At 46.6% G+C, this 13,910-nt stretch overlaps 1 protein-coding gene across 4 annotated transcripts in view; it reads left to right on the top strand.

The window, feature by feature from the left end:
- The window catches only part of nckap1 (NCK-associated protein 1), a 36,403-nt gene that overhangs the window by 15,116 nt on the left and 7,377 nt on the right, over window positions 1-13,910 (top strand). For 2 of the 4 annotated variants that reach the window (XM_076743493.1, XM_076743495.1), the window contains 22 exons: window positions 448-540; window positions 617-673; window positions 1,238-1,380; window positions 1,621-1,711; window positions 2,077-2,214; window positions 2,320-2,368; window positions 2,451-2,607; window positions 2,858-2,914; window positions 3,406-3,502; window positions 4,015-4,121; window positions 4,321-4,453; window positions 4,765-4,846; window positions 5,064-5,122; window positions 5,357-5,502; window positions 5,649-5,781; window positions 6,969-7,088; window positions 9,037-9,176; window positions 9,600-9,731; window positions 10,077-10,295; window positions 11,392-11,522; window positions 11,740-11,837; window positions 13,879-13,910. The exon at window positions 13,879-13,910 is cut by the window's right edge and continues 62 nt beyond it. In XM_076743493.1, coding sequence (XP_076599608.1) covers window positions 448-540; window positions 617-673; window positions 1,238-1,380; window positions 1,621-1,711; window positions 2,077-2,214; window positions 2,320-2,368; window positions 2,451-2,607; window positions 2,858-2,914; window positions 3,406-3,502; window positions 4,015-4,121; window positions 4,321-4,453; window positions 4,765-4,846; window positions 5,064-5,122; window positions 5,357-5,502; window positions 5,649-5,781; window positions 6,969-7,088; window positions 9,037-9,176; window positions 9,600-9,731; window positions 10,077-10,295; window positions 11,392-11,522; window positions 11,740-11,837; window positions 13,879-13,910 — 2,414 coding nt within the window. The remainder of the gene's footprint in view (window positions 1-447; window positions 541-616; window positions 674-1,237; window positions 1,381-1,620; window positions 1,712-2,076; window positions 2,215-2,319; window positions 2,369-2,450; window positions 2,608-2,857; window positions 2,915-3,405; window positions 3,503-4,014; window positions 4,122-4,320; window positions 4,454-4,764; window positions 4,847-5,063; window positions 5,123-5,356; window positions 5,503-5,648; window positions 5,782-6,968; window positions 7,089-9,036; window positions 9,177-9,599; window positions 9,732-10,076; window positions 10,296-11,391; window positions 11,523-11,739; window positions 11,838-13,878) is intronic. The other 2 variants (XM_076743496.1, XM_076743494.1) reach the window with 1 other exon arrangement.

Here is a 13,910-nt window from a genome sequence, read left to right as displayed (position 1 = left end):
GTTTGTGTTAATGAAAGAAAAAGTCCAGGATCACTGAATTATTCAGCACTAACATCTCATTTACATCAGTTTGCAGTTAATTTAGTCAAAATTAAGAGAAACTGTAATTCATTTGAACAAGATACAATAAACTGGATTGATCCCTGAAGGCAAACTTGGTGATTAGATTCTTTAGATGGCTGACAATAATGAATACGCAGATATTTCTCTCTCTGCTTTTTAAAAATGTAAGACAGAAGAGACTTTGGTTGAATGCAGCTAGAGAAGCTTTGCGTCTGTGAATCTGAGAGAAGGTGAGTATTTAGTGCATACATCTGTACACAAAGTACTTACAAAAGACGGACGGGGTGTCCAGTAAGAGGTAACAGATCCTCGTCATACTGCGGTCAGGGTGAACCGGTTTTCTTGATTCGTGCAGTTTGTCATATCAGTGCTTTGTGTTCACAGCAACAGCTGGCTCAGCTGCAGAAGGAGAAGTCAGAGATCCTGAAGAACTTGGCTCTCTACTACTTCACCTTTGTGGATGTCATGGAGTTCAAGGTGGGAGAGCTCACAGAGACACTGTCAGTGTGATGGGAAGGAGTACATGGTGCTCACTCTCAGCCTTTCTCCACAGGACCATGTGTGTGAGCTGCTCAACACCATCGACGCCTGCCAGGTCTTCTTTGATATCGTAAGTGGAATTAAACACAATGACAGGTGCACTCCGCGGCCACTTTATTAGGTACATCTGTTCAAGCCAATGCAACCCAAATGACAGCTCAGCCGTAAACTCTGCCTACAAACATCGTGATGGTTTTATTGACGCTGTCAGAAAGGTGATACTGTGTGTTAGCAGACTGAATTGTATTGACAGGTGTTCCACATCACCACTAACTGTGACCTTAATAGGAAATGAATTATTGAATTCATGTTCTTTTCAGTGTTTTTCTCTGCTGGATTTTCATCTCACTTCCACATTCAACTGAAGCGTTGTCCGCTGAAATCGCTAGCTTTAGCTACAGCACGAGCTAGTTGAGTGAAACCAGTACCTTTGTGCAGGTGGTCATTGCTCACCTGACAGACGCTTGTCAGAGGGAGACGGGAAGTGTGTTAAATGTAGATTATTGGAAGTGAAGGTGCGTTTGGAGGCCACACTAAATGTTTAGTGCTTATTAAAATGTCTCTGCAGAAGAGGTGTTCAGGTGAATATCATTTCAGTGTTCAGAAAAAGGCCACGTTGTCTCTTCCCTGTCAGACGGTGAACTTTGACCTGACCAAGAACTACCTGGACCTGGTGGTGACGTACACGACTCTGATGACTATACTGTCTCGTATAGAGGAGAGGAAGGCCATCATAGGACTGTACAACTACGCCCACGAGATGACGCATGGAGCCAGGTGAGTGAAACACACACAAGGATGCAAACACACACATCAGGACTTGTGACACACACACAGTCACACGCTCACAAAGAACAACAAGTGTGCCTTCAAGTTCGATAAGTCCGATAATCTCTGCAAACACACAGACACAGGAAGTTCTCTGAGCCGTCCCTGTGCTCAGAAGTCCAGTGATACCATGGTTTGTACAGTCATCGTGGTTCTGTGTGTGCGTGTGTGTGTGCGTGTGTGTCGCAGTGACCGGGAGTACCCCAGGTTGGGCCAGATGATCGTGGATTACGAGAACCCTTTGAAGAAGATGATGGAGGAGTTTGTTCCCCATGGAAAGGTGTGAGACCCGAGTTAACGTTGTCGTTCCTTTCGTCGATGGTTTCAGTGTGATTTATTATGTGAACAGCAGATTTCATCTGGTTTCTATCAGGACACAGTTGCCATAGCACCTGTAGTGCTGCTTTTAGATCAGTCGATCAGAGGAGAACAATTTCCTGCTCAGAAAGCGGGAGCTGAAGAGTCGACTGACTTAAAGAGAAAACAAAGTGAAGCTTGTTTGAGCGATGCAGTGCAGCGACACGTGGTGATCAGCTGGAGGAAAGCTCGCTGTCCACACTGACTGTCATCTGTCTTAAACGCCACCGTCTGAATATCCGTTTGTCTCTCCTCACCCCGTCTCCTCCGGTCCGTCCCGTCCTCCAGTCCCTGTCCGATGCCTTGATCAGTCTTCAGATGGTCTATCCCAGGAGGAACCTGTCTGCTGACCAGTGGAGGAACGCCCAGCTGCTGTCCCTCATCTCTGCTCCCTCCACCATGCTGAACCCTGCACAGTCAGACACTGTTAGTATGAGACGAGTGCGCTGCGACGGGCAGAGTGATTAATGGTCGTGCCTCATTGAAGGAGGGTGGTTAAATTGAACTGTCTGTGCTTGTCTCTGTCTTTAGATGCCATGTGAATACCTGTCCCTGGACGCCATGGAGAAGTGGATTGTTTGTAAGTACTGTAGAAACAGGGATTCAGACGTTCGCAGGAGGGCCACTTCCTTTGGTCACGTGATCCTGTGTTTTATCTCCAGTTGGGTTCATCCTGTGTCACGCGGTGCTGAACAGCGACGCGGCGGCGTTGTCCCTGTGGAAGCTGGCTCTGCAGAGCTCCACCTGCCTCTGCCTGTTCAGGGACGAAGTCTTCCACATCCACAAGGCTGCAGAGGACCTGTTTGTGAACATCAGAGGGTAAGAGGATGCGCAGGAGCAGGCAGACGCGTTCAAATGTCAAACCGTTGGACTGACACAAACGTCCCAGATGTCTGAAGTTTGGCTGATCTTTCGGGCACTGTGGAACATTGAGGTCGACATGTTTCAGTGTTTCATTAAACCGTGTTGTCCGATGTGAGAGAGCACATCACAGACGTGCGCTCAGTATGATGCAGCTGTTCAGGATGTTTTAACTGCTTCTGACGTCTTTTCTCTTTGTGTTTTCCAGATACAACAAACGCATCAATGACATCAGGGAGTGCAAGGAACAGGCCCTGTCTCACGCGTACGAGCCAGATCTCTTCACTAATCCCTTCATCAAATTCCTTTTTGTTCCTGACACACAAACCAAACCCCCCCCTCACATTCTGTGATTTGTTTCACTGCCCACATTTTCTGCTCTGTCCTCTTTCTCTTCCCACCTTGAAGCCTCGCCTGGGCTCTGCCTCCAGCCTTTAGTCTCTCTCAGGGAGTCTCACACAGAAACATCACCTTCCTCTTATCTTCATCCCTCACTCTTTTTTTTCCTGTTGCATCCTTCCCTCTTTGTCTCCCCCGCTGTCTCATCTCTGCTTTTATCCTCATTACTTATTCCTTCTTCCCCTTTTATCTTCATCCTCATTCTTCTGCCGTCACTGTCATCTGCTTACTTTTGTCCTCTTGCAGGATTGTCCTGAAAGTGTCAAAATACCGTTTAATCTCACTGCTCGTGTGTTTTGATGCTCCGCTCTGACTCTGTCTGTCTGTCTTTCTTTCTCTCTGTCTGTCTGTCTGCAGAGGCTCGATGCACAGAGAGAGACGCAAGTTCCTCCGATCAGCTCTGAAAGAGTTGGCCACTGTTTTAGCTGATCAGCCTGGACTACTGGGTCCAAAGGTAATACAAAGTACCACCTTAAACAGTGAAATGACACCTTAAATAACCACAGATTCAGTGTTAGAGGAGTTGGATGGCAAGTAGTAAATGACAAACCAGGATACAAAACAGCCTTAAAACACAAAAATTCCACCTTAAGAGAACCTCAAATGATTTGTAATAACTGAATTCATTTTCCCTCATGACCCTAAATTGTCCCCCAGCTCTCTGCTGTGGGACTGAGATCCTGTGTGGACTGTTGGAGCCTAATGTAAGATACGGTACCTCCTTAAAACTAGTGTGCTACATTAGCTTCTCTCGGGACAGACAGACTGTCCCACCTTAAACGCTCTGTCGTCCCTCTGGACAGTTGGTGATTTGCTCAGCCTGACTGACTTTGTAAACAAGTTCAGAGTCTGAGGGAATGTGGACGCTGCCAGCTGCTCTTGGTAATTTGTCTTGGGGAGTTTTTGACATTTTCCTTTCCTGTCCTCCCTCTGCCTCCCGCCATATTCCTCTTTTTGTCCCGCCAGGCGTTATTCGTGTTCATGGCGTTATCGTTCGCCCGCGACGAGATCATCTGGCTGCTTCGACACGCAGACAACATCCAGAAGAAAAGCACCGACGACTTCATAGACAAGTAGGCAAACACACACGTACCCGCACACACACACACACACACACACACACACACACACACACACACACACACACACACATACATGCATTACCTGATCGTCTGTTTGGCTGCTTGTGTTGCTTTAGTCTCAGGTCTGCTCATGTTCGTGTGTGTGTGTGTGTGTGTGTGTGTGTGTGTGTGTGTGCGCGCGTGCACGCAGACACATCGCAGAGTTGATCTTCTACATGGAGGAGCTCAGAGCTCACGTCAGGAAGTACGGCCCTGTGATGCAGCGGTACTACGTCCAGTACCTGTCCGGGTTTGATGCTGTGGTGCTGAATGAACTGGTGCAGGTATGAGCGCACACACACACACACACACACACACACACACACACAGCCCTGCTTCATGTACACTCTTAACACACAGAATCTAAGCTGAGGACAGGACGCAGCACGTTGACATCATGTGACATAACGCACTGAAACATTAGAGACTGATCTGATGATGACGTATCTGAATATCTTCTGACTTTCCACGAATGGTTGAGATCTTTGCAACATGTTGGTCCCCGGTTGAAAGGTTTGAGATAAAACTCGCTGCACTTGTCTTAGGGTTTTAGACAAGGGGGTAAGCAGTTTTCTGTCTTGTCTTTGTCCAACAGAACCTGTCTGTGTGTCCAGAGGACGAGTCTATAATCATGTCTTCGTTTGTCAACACTATGACCTCTCTGAGTGTCAAACAAGGTAAACCATTCCATCAGATCTCACAGGAGGAGTAGGAGCGATGACAGGAGCAGTAGTAATACTGCAGTAATACTACAAAGTGGCCGTAATTTAATTTGTGATGTCTGTATCAGTAACTTAACCAGAGTTTGAATGATGTTTTGTTTGACTTTGACTTGACTGCTGTGTGTGTGTGTGTGTGTGTGTGTGTGTGTGTGTGTGTGTGTGTGTGTTGCAGTGGAGGACGGGGAGGTGTTTGACTTCAGAGGCATGAGGCTGGACTGGTTCAGACTGCAGGTGTGCACACAAATCTGCTGCTTTAACGCTTTAAAACCATGATCGAGAGCCAGTTAATGTTGGTTTCACAGCTACTGAACACACACTTTCCACTAAATACTTAAAGCAAAGGATAAGATAAGATAAGACTTTCTTAATCCCCTTAGGGAGAATGGCACTACTGGTCCACTTGTCTGTTTTGAATGTGAATGAGGATGAGGATGAGCTCTTCTTCCTCTCTTGTCCTCCCTGCAGGCCTACACCAGTGTGTCTAAAGCCAGTCTTGGTATAGCCGATCACAAGGAGCTCGGTAAAATGATGAACACCATCATCTTCCACACAAAGATGGTGGACTCCCTGGTGGAGATGCTGGTGGAGACGTCGGACCTGTCTATTTTCTGGTGAGACATACGCACATACATGCTAACCCGTGCGTGCTAACAGGGGATCAAATACGGCTCATGTGTAGGACTAACTGAGACGTGTGACCTGGTCTTCAGACGCTGTGACATGTCATTTAAAGTGTGTTAATCGTCTTCTCCTGCAGCTTCTACAGCCGTGCGTTTGAGAAGATGTTCCAGCAGTGTTTGGAGCTCCCCTCCCAGAGCCGACATTCCATCTGCTTCCCTCTGCTCTGCACTCACTTCATGTCCTGCACTCACGAGCTCTGTCCTGAGGAGGTAAACACACGGCGCCGCCTCGCTCTCACCTCCACCGACGACAAACGTCTGCACGACCACAGCTTCATTGATTTTAAACGATGACGTGTTGACAACAGTAATGACTGCGCTTTATCTGTGACCTCGTGTGTTTGTTTGTGACCTCGTGTGTTTGTTTGTGACCTCGTGTGTTTGTTTGTGACCTCGTGTGTTTGTTTGTGACCTCGTGTGTTTGTTTGTGACCTCGTGTGTTTGTGACCTCGTGTGTTTATCTGTGACCTCGTGTGTTTGTTTGTGACCTCGTGTGTTTGTTTGTGACCTTGTGTGTTTGTTTGTGACCTTGTGTGTTTATCTGTGACCTCGTGTGTTTATCTGTGACCTCGTGTGTTTGTTTGTGACCTCGTGTGTTTGTTTGTGACCTTGTGTGTTTGTTTGTGACCTTGTGTGTTTGTGACCTCGTGTGTTTATCTGTGACCTCGTGTGTTTGTTTGTGACCTCGTGTGTTTGTTTGTGACCTCGTGTGTTTATCTGTGACCTCGTGTGTTTATCTGTGACCTCGTGTGTTTGTTTGTGACCTCGTGTGTTTATCTGTGACCTTGTGTGTTTGTTTGTGACCTCGTGTGTTTATCTGTGACCTCGTGTGTTTGTTTGTGACCTCGTGTGTTTATCTGTGACCTTGTGTGTTTGTTTGTGACCTCGTGTGTTTATCTGTGACCTTGTGTGTTTGTTTGTGACCTCGTGTGTTTGTTTGTGACCTTGTGTGTTTATCTGTGACCTCGTGTGTTTGTTTGTGACCTCGTGTGTTTGTTTGTGACCTTGTGTGTTTGTTTGCGACCTCGTGTGTTTATCTGTGACCTCGTGTGTTTGTTTGTGACATCGTGTGTTTGTTTGTGACCTCGTGTGTTTATCTGTGACCTCGTGTGTTTGTTTGTGACCTCGTGTGTTTGTTTGTGACCTTGTGTGTTTGTGACCTCGTGTGTTTATCTGTGACCTCGTGTGTTTGTTTGTGACCTCGTGTGTTTGTTTGTGACCTCGTGTGTTTGTTTGTGACCTCGTGTGTTTATCTGTGACCTCATGTGTTTGTTTGTGACCTCGTGTGTTTATCTGTGACCTTGTGTGTTTGTTTGTGACCTCGTGTGTGTTTGTGTGTGTTTGTTTGTGACCTTGTGTGTTCGTTTGTGACCTGGTGTGTGTTTCTTCCTCCACAGCGTCACCACATCGGGGACCGGAGCCTGTCGTTGTGTAACATGTTTCTGGATGAGATGGCCAAGCAGGCCAGAAACCTGATCACTGACATTTGTACTGAACAGTGTACACTCAGCGATCAGGTAGGGACGCATGCACGCACACGCACACACACGCACACACACACACACACACACACACACACACACACACACTGGCAGCCAATGTAAAACAATAGTTTGTACAGAGTTGAATGAGAAGGTTGAGTCCTGAGCAGTTGCCAGGCAACCAGTGGACAGTCCATCAAGTAACCGGTCCCAGTCGAGGAACATTCAGAGATCGATATTGATCCAGTGTGAGAGCGACATCGATCCAATCAGCTAACTCTCTCCCAGACAGCCAATGAGTGAATTTCCCAAAATGTCAAAGTATTCCTGTAAGAGTGAATGTTTCAGGAGAACTTCAACGCTCCGAATCTGTGAGACGGTCTGTAAAGTCTGTGAGACGGTCCGTGAGACGGTCTGTGAGACGGTCTGTAAGGTCTGTGAGACGGTCTGTGAGACCATCTGTGAGACGGTCTGTAAGGTCTGTGAGACAGTCCGTGAGACGGTCTGTGAGACCATCTGTGAGACGGTCTGTAAGGTCTGTGAGACGGTCTGTGAGACGGTCTGTAATGTCTGTGAGACGGTCCGTGAGACGGTTTGTAAGGTCTGTGAGACGGTCCATGAGACGGTCTGTAATGTCTGTGAGACGGTCTGTGAGATGGCCCGTGAGACGGTTTGTAAGGTCTGTGAGACGGTCCATGAGACGGTCTGTAATGTCTGTGAGATGGTCTGTGAGATGGCCCGTGAGACGGTCTGTGAGACCATCTGTGAGACGGTCTGTATGGTCTGTGAAACGGTCCGTGAGACGGTCTGTAAGGTCTGTGAGATGGCCCATGAGACGGTCTGTGAGACCATCTGTGAGACGGTCTGTAAGGTCTGTGAGACGGTCCATGAGACGGTCTGTGAGACCATCTGTGAGACGGTCTGTAAGGTCTGTGAGACGGTCCATGAGACGGTCTGTAAGGTCTGTGAGACGGTCCGTGAGACGGTCTGTAAGGTCTGTGAGACGGTCCGTGAGACGGTCTGTAATGTCTGTGAGACGGTCCGTGAGACGGTTTGTAAGGTCTGTGAGATGGTCTGTGAGACGGTCTGTGAGACCATCTGTGAGACGGTCTGTATGGTCTGTGAAACGGTCCGTGAGACGGTTTGTAAGGTCTGTGAGACCATCTGTGAGACGGTCCATGAGACGGTCCATGAGACGGTCTGTAAGGTCTGTGCGACGGTCTGTAAGGTCCGTGAGACGGTCCTTGAGACGGCCCGTGAGACGGTCTGTGAGACGGCAGCATGTCCTCCATCACGCTGATCGATCACTAGTTAATGGAAATCATAGCTATGAAATATCAAATGAATATTTTACGTGAGATTATTCATTTGTGTCGTTATTAATCCCAGTTTCATTCACCATCTGTTGAGGAGAAATCCAAATCCATCCAGAGCTAATGTGGCCAATAACAAGTCACCTTTAGAATCAGCTGGTCTATAGGTATAGAAACAACCTCCGTTTATACAGGTCACAGTGACAAAGCGCTTCAGTAGGCTTCCTTAAGCCTTTAGCCATCTTCCCTGGCAGGAGCACAAATACTGCACGTGTACTTCATAAGAACACGTGAAATACTTTAAAACGAGGACAACAATCCTTGAAGCGTGAGACAAGCTTTCGTTCAGTAGTGCCAGTAGTACACAGACAGAGTCCTAAAGTTAGTCCTGAAGACACAGAAGCCAGAAGCGGTGCGTTCACTGCCTCTGCTTCATGCTGTCACCTGAACGCTGCGAGTCCTGAGTGGACGCATGTCGTTAAAGCTTCTTAGAGTCGTCGCCGTCAGCCATTGTTTCTCTTCTTACTTTGAAAAACTGCTGATCTCAACATCAGCCAGGCCGTGAATAACTGCTCTTTGTCCATCCGTCTGCCCATCCCTCAATCCCTTGTGTATCCCCGCCTGTCCCTCTCCACCGCCCGCCTCTCTTCTTCTTCTCTTCTGTGCCGTAGCTGCTTCCTAAGCACTGTGCGAAAACCATCAGCCAGGCGGTGAACAAGAAGAGCAAGAAGGCGACGGGGAAGAAGGGCGAGCCAGAGAGGGAGAAACCTGGAGTGGAGAGCATGAGGAAGAACAGACTGCTGGTCACCAAGTGAGCTGAAGGAGTGGACACCTCCTCTAACTCCTCTTTCTCCTGCTGCTGTGTCTCTTTATGCTCCTGCTCTGAAGTCTTTACTCTTGATTCTGTCAGGTTTCTTGATAATAGTTAAGTGTTAAACCTCCATCTTTGCCGATGCAGCAGGGCTGATTCTCATATTCGAGCTCATTGTTGGTGTATTATCAGCTCACACACACTCTACAGTGTTGTTACCGCTGTTCCTCATGTCTGCATCAGTGCTTTTCCTGGAACAGTTGGAGGTTTTAACATGGTCACGTCCACACAGCTGTTTGTCCTCTGTCTGTAGGGTTCTTGTTATGTCTCCAGCCTGTCTCTTCTGTCTTTTGTTGCTGTAAAGACCCATTTTCCTTCCACAGACCATTAAAAGCTTTGTCCTTGTTTTCTCTTGTCTCCCAGTCTGGATAAACTCCACACAGCCTTATCTGAGCTCTGCTTCTCCATCAACTACGTCCCCAACCTGGCGGTCTGGGAGCACACGTTCACACCAAGGGAGTACCTCACCTCACACCTGGAGATCCGATTCACCAAGTAAACACTAGCACACGCAGATGAAACACAAAGGGCTGAAGTGACAGCTCGTTTTGGTCCAGTTCACATTAAAGAACTGTGTTTATGGCCTTCTGTCTACCTTTTAAGGGAATGAACTGTTAGGCATGGAAAAAGCATCATTTTTAATATCAACAGCCAAGGAGATAACTTGGACATGTTGGATGGAAGTGATTGGACGGGTTCACAGAGATCATGTGCAGTTCGTCTTGTGCGTGTGGGGTGTAGAGTGAGACGGACACAGTGATGCCGTCTCCTCTGCAGCTTGTTAAAAGGGCTTTTTTCACGTCCGCCGTGTCTCTCACCTCTCTGACCGTCTGTCTCCAGGTCCATAGTGGGCATGACCATGTATAACCAGGCTACTCAGGAGATAGCCAAGCCCAGCGAGCTGCTGACCAGCGTCCGGGCCTACATGACGGTGCTCCAGTCCATAGAGAACTACGTCACCATCGACATCACCCGGGTCTTCAACAACGTCCTCCTGCAGCAGACGCAGCACCTGGACAGCCACGGGGAACCCACCATCACCAGTCTGTACACAAACTGGTACGTTCGCAGGCGTCCTCTGAGTCCGAAGTGTCTTCAACAGCAGTATGATTAGAGCGACGAAGAGGAGTAGAAGTTGGTTGCTCTTCATCGTGTTGGTACAGACTGAGTCCGTATGAAGTTATTATTGAAATTTAATTCTGCAGAGTGTCTGTCAAACACGCCTCCTCAGAGCCTGTGTCCACACGTCCGTATTAAAACCACCAATAGATCAGCTTCCTCTGGTAGTTTGCGCTGTGCTGAAGGACGTCGTCTGGTGCTGTTGCACAGCACAAATAACCAAACGGCAGACTTCTACACCAAAGGCATTGTGGGATTGTTGTTCTTGCATTTTGATGATGTTTTCTGTTTTCTGTCTCTTTGACTTGGTCCTTCAGGGGAGAAACGTCTCAGTCCTCACCGTCATTAAAGACAAACACATGGAAGCCAGAGCAGTCACAGCTGCAGCCGTTCAGCAGCCGCTCACCGCAGTCAGCAGCCGTTCAGCAGCCGCTCACCGCAGTCAGCAGCCGTTCAGCAGCCGCTCACCGCGTTCAGCAGCCGTTCAGCAGCTGCTCACCGCATTCAGCAGCTGCTCACCGCGTTCAGCAGCCGTTCAGCAGCCGCTCACCGCGTTCAGCAGCCGCTCACCGCGTTCAGCAGCCGCTCACCGCGTTCAGGAGCCGTTCAGCAGCTGCTCACCGCGTTCAGCAGCCGTTCAGCAGCCGCTCACCGCGTTCAGTTGCCGTTTAGCAGCCGTTCAGCGCGTTCAGCAGCCTTTCACTGCGTTCAGCAGCCGTTCAGCAACCATTCAGCAGTCATTCACCACGTTCAGCAGCCGTTCAATCCGTCAGCAGCCGTTCACCACATTCAGCTGCCGTTCAGCAGCCGTTCAGCGCGTTCGGCAGCCGTTCAGCAGCCGTTGTTTGGTTTGTTTTATCACAGAAAAACCAACAGATGGATTAAAATCCCATTTAGCAACATGATTACAGATTTATTCATGAACTCATCTTGATTTTTTACGATTCAGAAAAGGAGATTTTCCAAAAACATGCATCTGATAATCTGTGTGTGTGTGTGTGTGTGTGTGTGTGTGTGTGTGTGTGTGTGTGTATAGGTACCTGGAGACGTTGCTCCGTCAGGTCAGTAACGGACACATCGCCTACTTCCCTGCCATGAAGGCGTTCGTCAACCTGCCCACAGAGAACGAACTGACCTTCAATGCTGAGGAGTACTCTGACATCTCAGGTACAAACACACACACACACACACACACACACACACAGACACACACACACACACACACAGACACTGTGTTCACTTCATGTTGGACAGAATTGGACGGTTCTTGATTTGACTGCTGTTTATGTTGTGCTGGTGTGTGTGTGTGTGTGTGTGTGTGTGTGTGTGTGTGTGTGTGTGTGTGTGTGTGTGTGTGTGTGTGTGTGTGTGCGTGCGTTCTCAGAGATGCGCTCTCTGTCTGAGCTGTTGGGTCCGTACGGGATGAAGTTCCTCAGTGAGAGTCTGATGTGGCACATCTCCTCACAGGTCGCCGAGCTGAAGGTGGGTCAACACACAGTCACACACAAACACACACAGTCACACACAGTCACACACAAACACACACAGTCACACACAAACACACACAGTCACACACAAACACACACAATCACACACAAACACACACAGTCACACACAAACACACACAATCACACACAAACACACACAATCACACACAATCAATCACACACAAACACATACAAACACACAAAACAACTTTAACCTGTGGGAAGTATTCAGATCCTTCACTTAAGTAAAAGTACCACTACTACACCCTAAAAATACTTGGTGCTACCAGATGTGCCTTATTGAAAAGTTGTAGTATTGATAGTAGTAGTATATATATGACATCATTAGGTAGTAGGTGGTTTCTAAGATCTCTATGAAAAGTTACAAGAAATGAAAGATGTTGGATAAGTGGAGAGTTAAAAAAGATGGAGGGTTAAAAAAGATGGAGGATTTAAAAAGATGGAGGGTTTAAAAAGGTGGAGAGTTAAAAAAGGTGGAGAGTTAAAAAAGGTGGAGAGTTAAAAAAGATGGAGGGTTAAAAAAGGTGGAGAGTTAAAAAAGATGGAGGGTTAAAAAAGATGGAGGGTTTAAAAAGGTGGAGAGTTAAAAAAGGTGGAGAGTTAAAAAAGGTGGAGAGTTAAAAAAGATGGAGGGTTAAAAAAGGTGGAGAGTTAAAAAAGGTGGAGAGTTAAAAAAGATGGAGGGTTAAAAAAGATGGAGGGTTAAAAAAGGTGGAGAGTTAAAAAAGATGGAGGGTTAAAAAAGGTGGAGAGTTAAAAAAGGTGGAGACCCAAAAAAGATGGAGGGTTAAAAAGGGTGGAGACTTAAAAAAGGTGGAGACTTAAAAAAAAAGATGGAGGGTTAAAAAAGGTGGAGACTTAAAAAAGGTGAAGAGTTAAAAAGATGGAGACTTAAAAAGGTGGAGACTTAAAAAAGGTGGAGAGTTAAAAAGATGGAGACTTAAAAAGGTGAAGAGTTAAAAAGATGGAGACTTAAAAAGGTGGAGACTTAAAAAAGGTGGAGAGTTAAAAAGATGGAGACTTAAAAAGATGGAGACTTAAAAAAGGTGGAGAGTTAAAAAGATGGAGACTTAAAAAAGGTGGAGAGTTAAAAAGATGGAGACTTAAAATGATGGAGACTTAAAAAGGTGAAGAGTTAAAAAGATGGAGGGTTAAAAAAGGTGGAGACTTAAAAAGATGGAGACTTAAAAAAGGTGGAGAGTTAAAAAGATGGAGACTTAAAAAAGGTGGAGAGTTAAAAAGATGGAGACTTAAAAAAGGTGGAGAGTTAAAAATGATGGAGACTTAAAAAGGTGGAGAGTTAAAAAAGGTGGAGAGTTAAAAAGATGGAGACTTAAAAAGGTGGAGAGTTAAAAAAGGTGGAGAGTTAAAAAGATGGAGACTTAAAAAAGGTGGAGAGTTAAAAAGATGGAGACTTAAAAAGGTGGAGAGTTAAAAAAGGTGGAGAGTTAAAAAGATGGAGACTTAAAAAGGTGGAGAGTTAAAAAAGGTGGAGACTTAAAAAGGTGGAGACTTAAAAAGGTGGAGAGTTAAAAAGATGGAGACTTAAAAAGGTGGAGACTTAAAAAAGGTGGAGAGTTAAAAAAGATGGAGACTTAAAAAGATGGAGACTTAAAAAAGGTGGAGAGTTAAAAAGATGGAGACTTAAAAAGGTGGAGAGTTAAAAAAGATGGAGACTTAAAAAGATGGAGACTTAAAAAAGGTGGAGAGTTAAAAAGATGGAGACTTAAAAAGGTGGAGACTTAAAAAAGGTGGAGAGTTAAAAAAGATGGGGAGTTCAAAATGTAATGTAGTAGAAAACTGCATGAAAAGAAAATACTCAGGAACAAATTTGAGATACTTCACCTGAGTATTTATACAGCAGTGTACCAGTACAGCAGTGTGCGCTCTGTGTTTGATTGTGATCAATGCATGTGATCGATAAGCTCTCGCTGTGTAAACACACAGCTGAGGGTCTGAAAGCGTGACGTCAGCCTGAGGCCATGCTAACTGTTAGCGTGTTTGTCTCCATGTAGAAGCTGGTGGTGGAGAACATGGAGGTGCTGAC

Source organism: Chaetodon auriga, chromosome 11 (assembly GCF_051107435.1).
Source record: "Chaetodon auriga isolate fChaAug3 chromosome 11, fChaAug3.hap1, whole genome shotgun sequence".
NCBI classification, from domain to species: domain Eukaryota; kingdom Metazoa; phylum Chordata; class Actinopteri; order Chaetodontiformes; family Chaetodontidae; genus Chaetodon; species Chaetodon auriga.
Note: the sequence above shows the minus strand (reverse complement) of the source record. Positions and strands in the feature narration are given on the sequence as shown.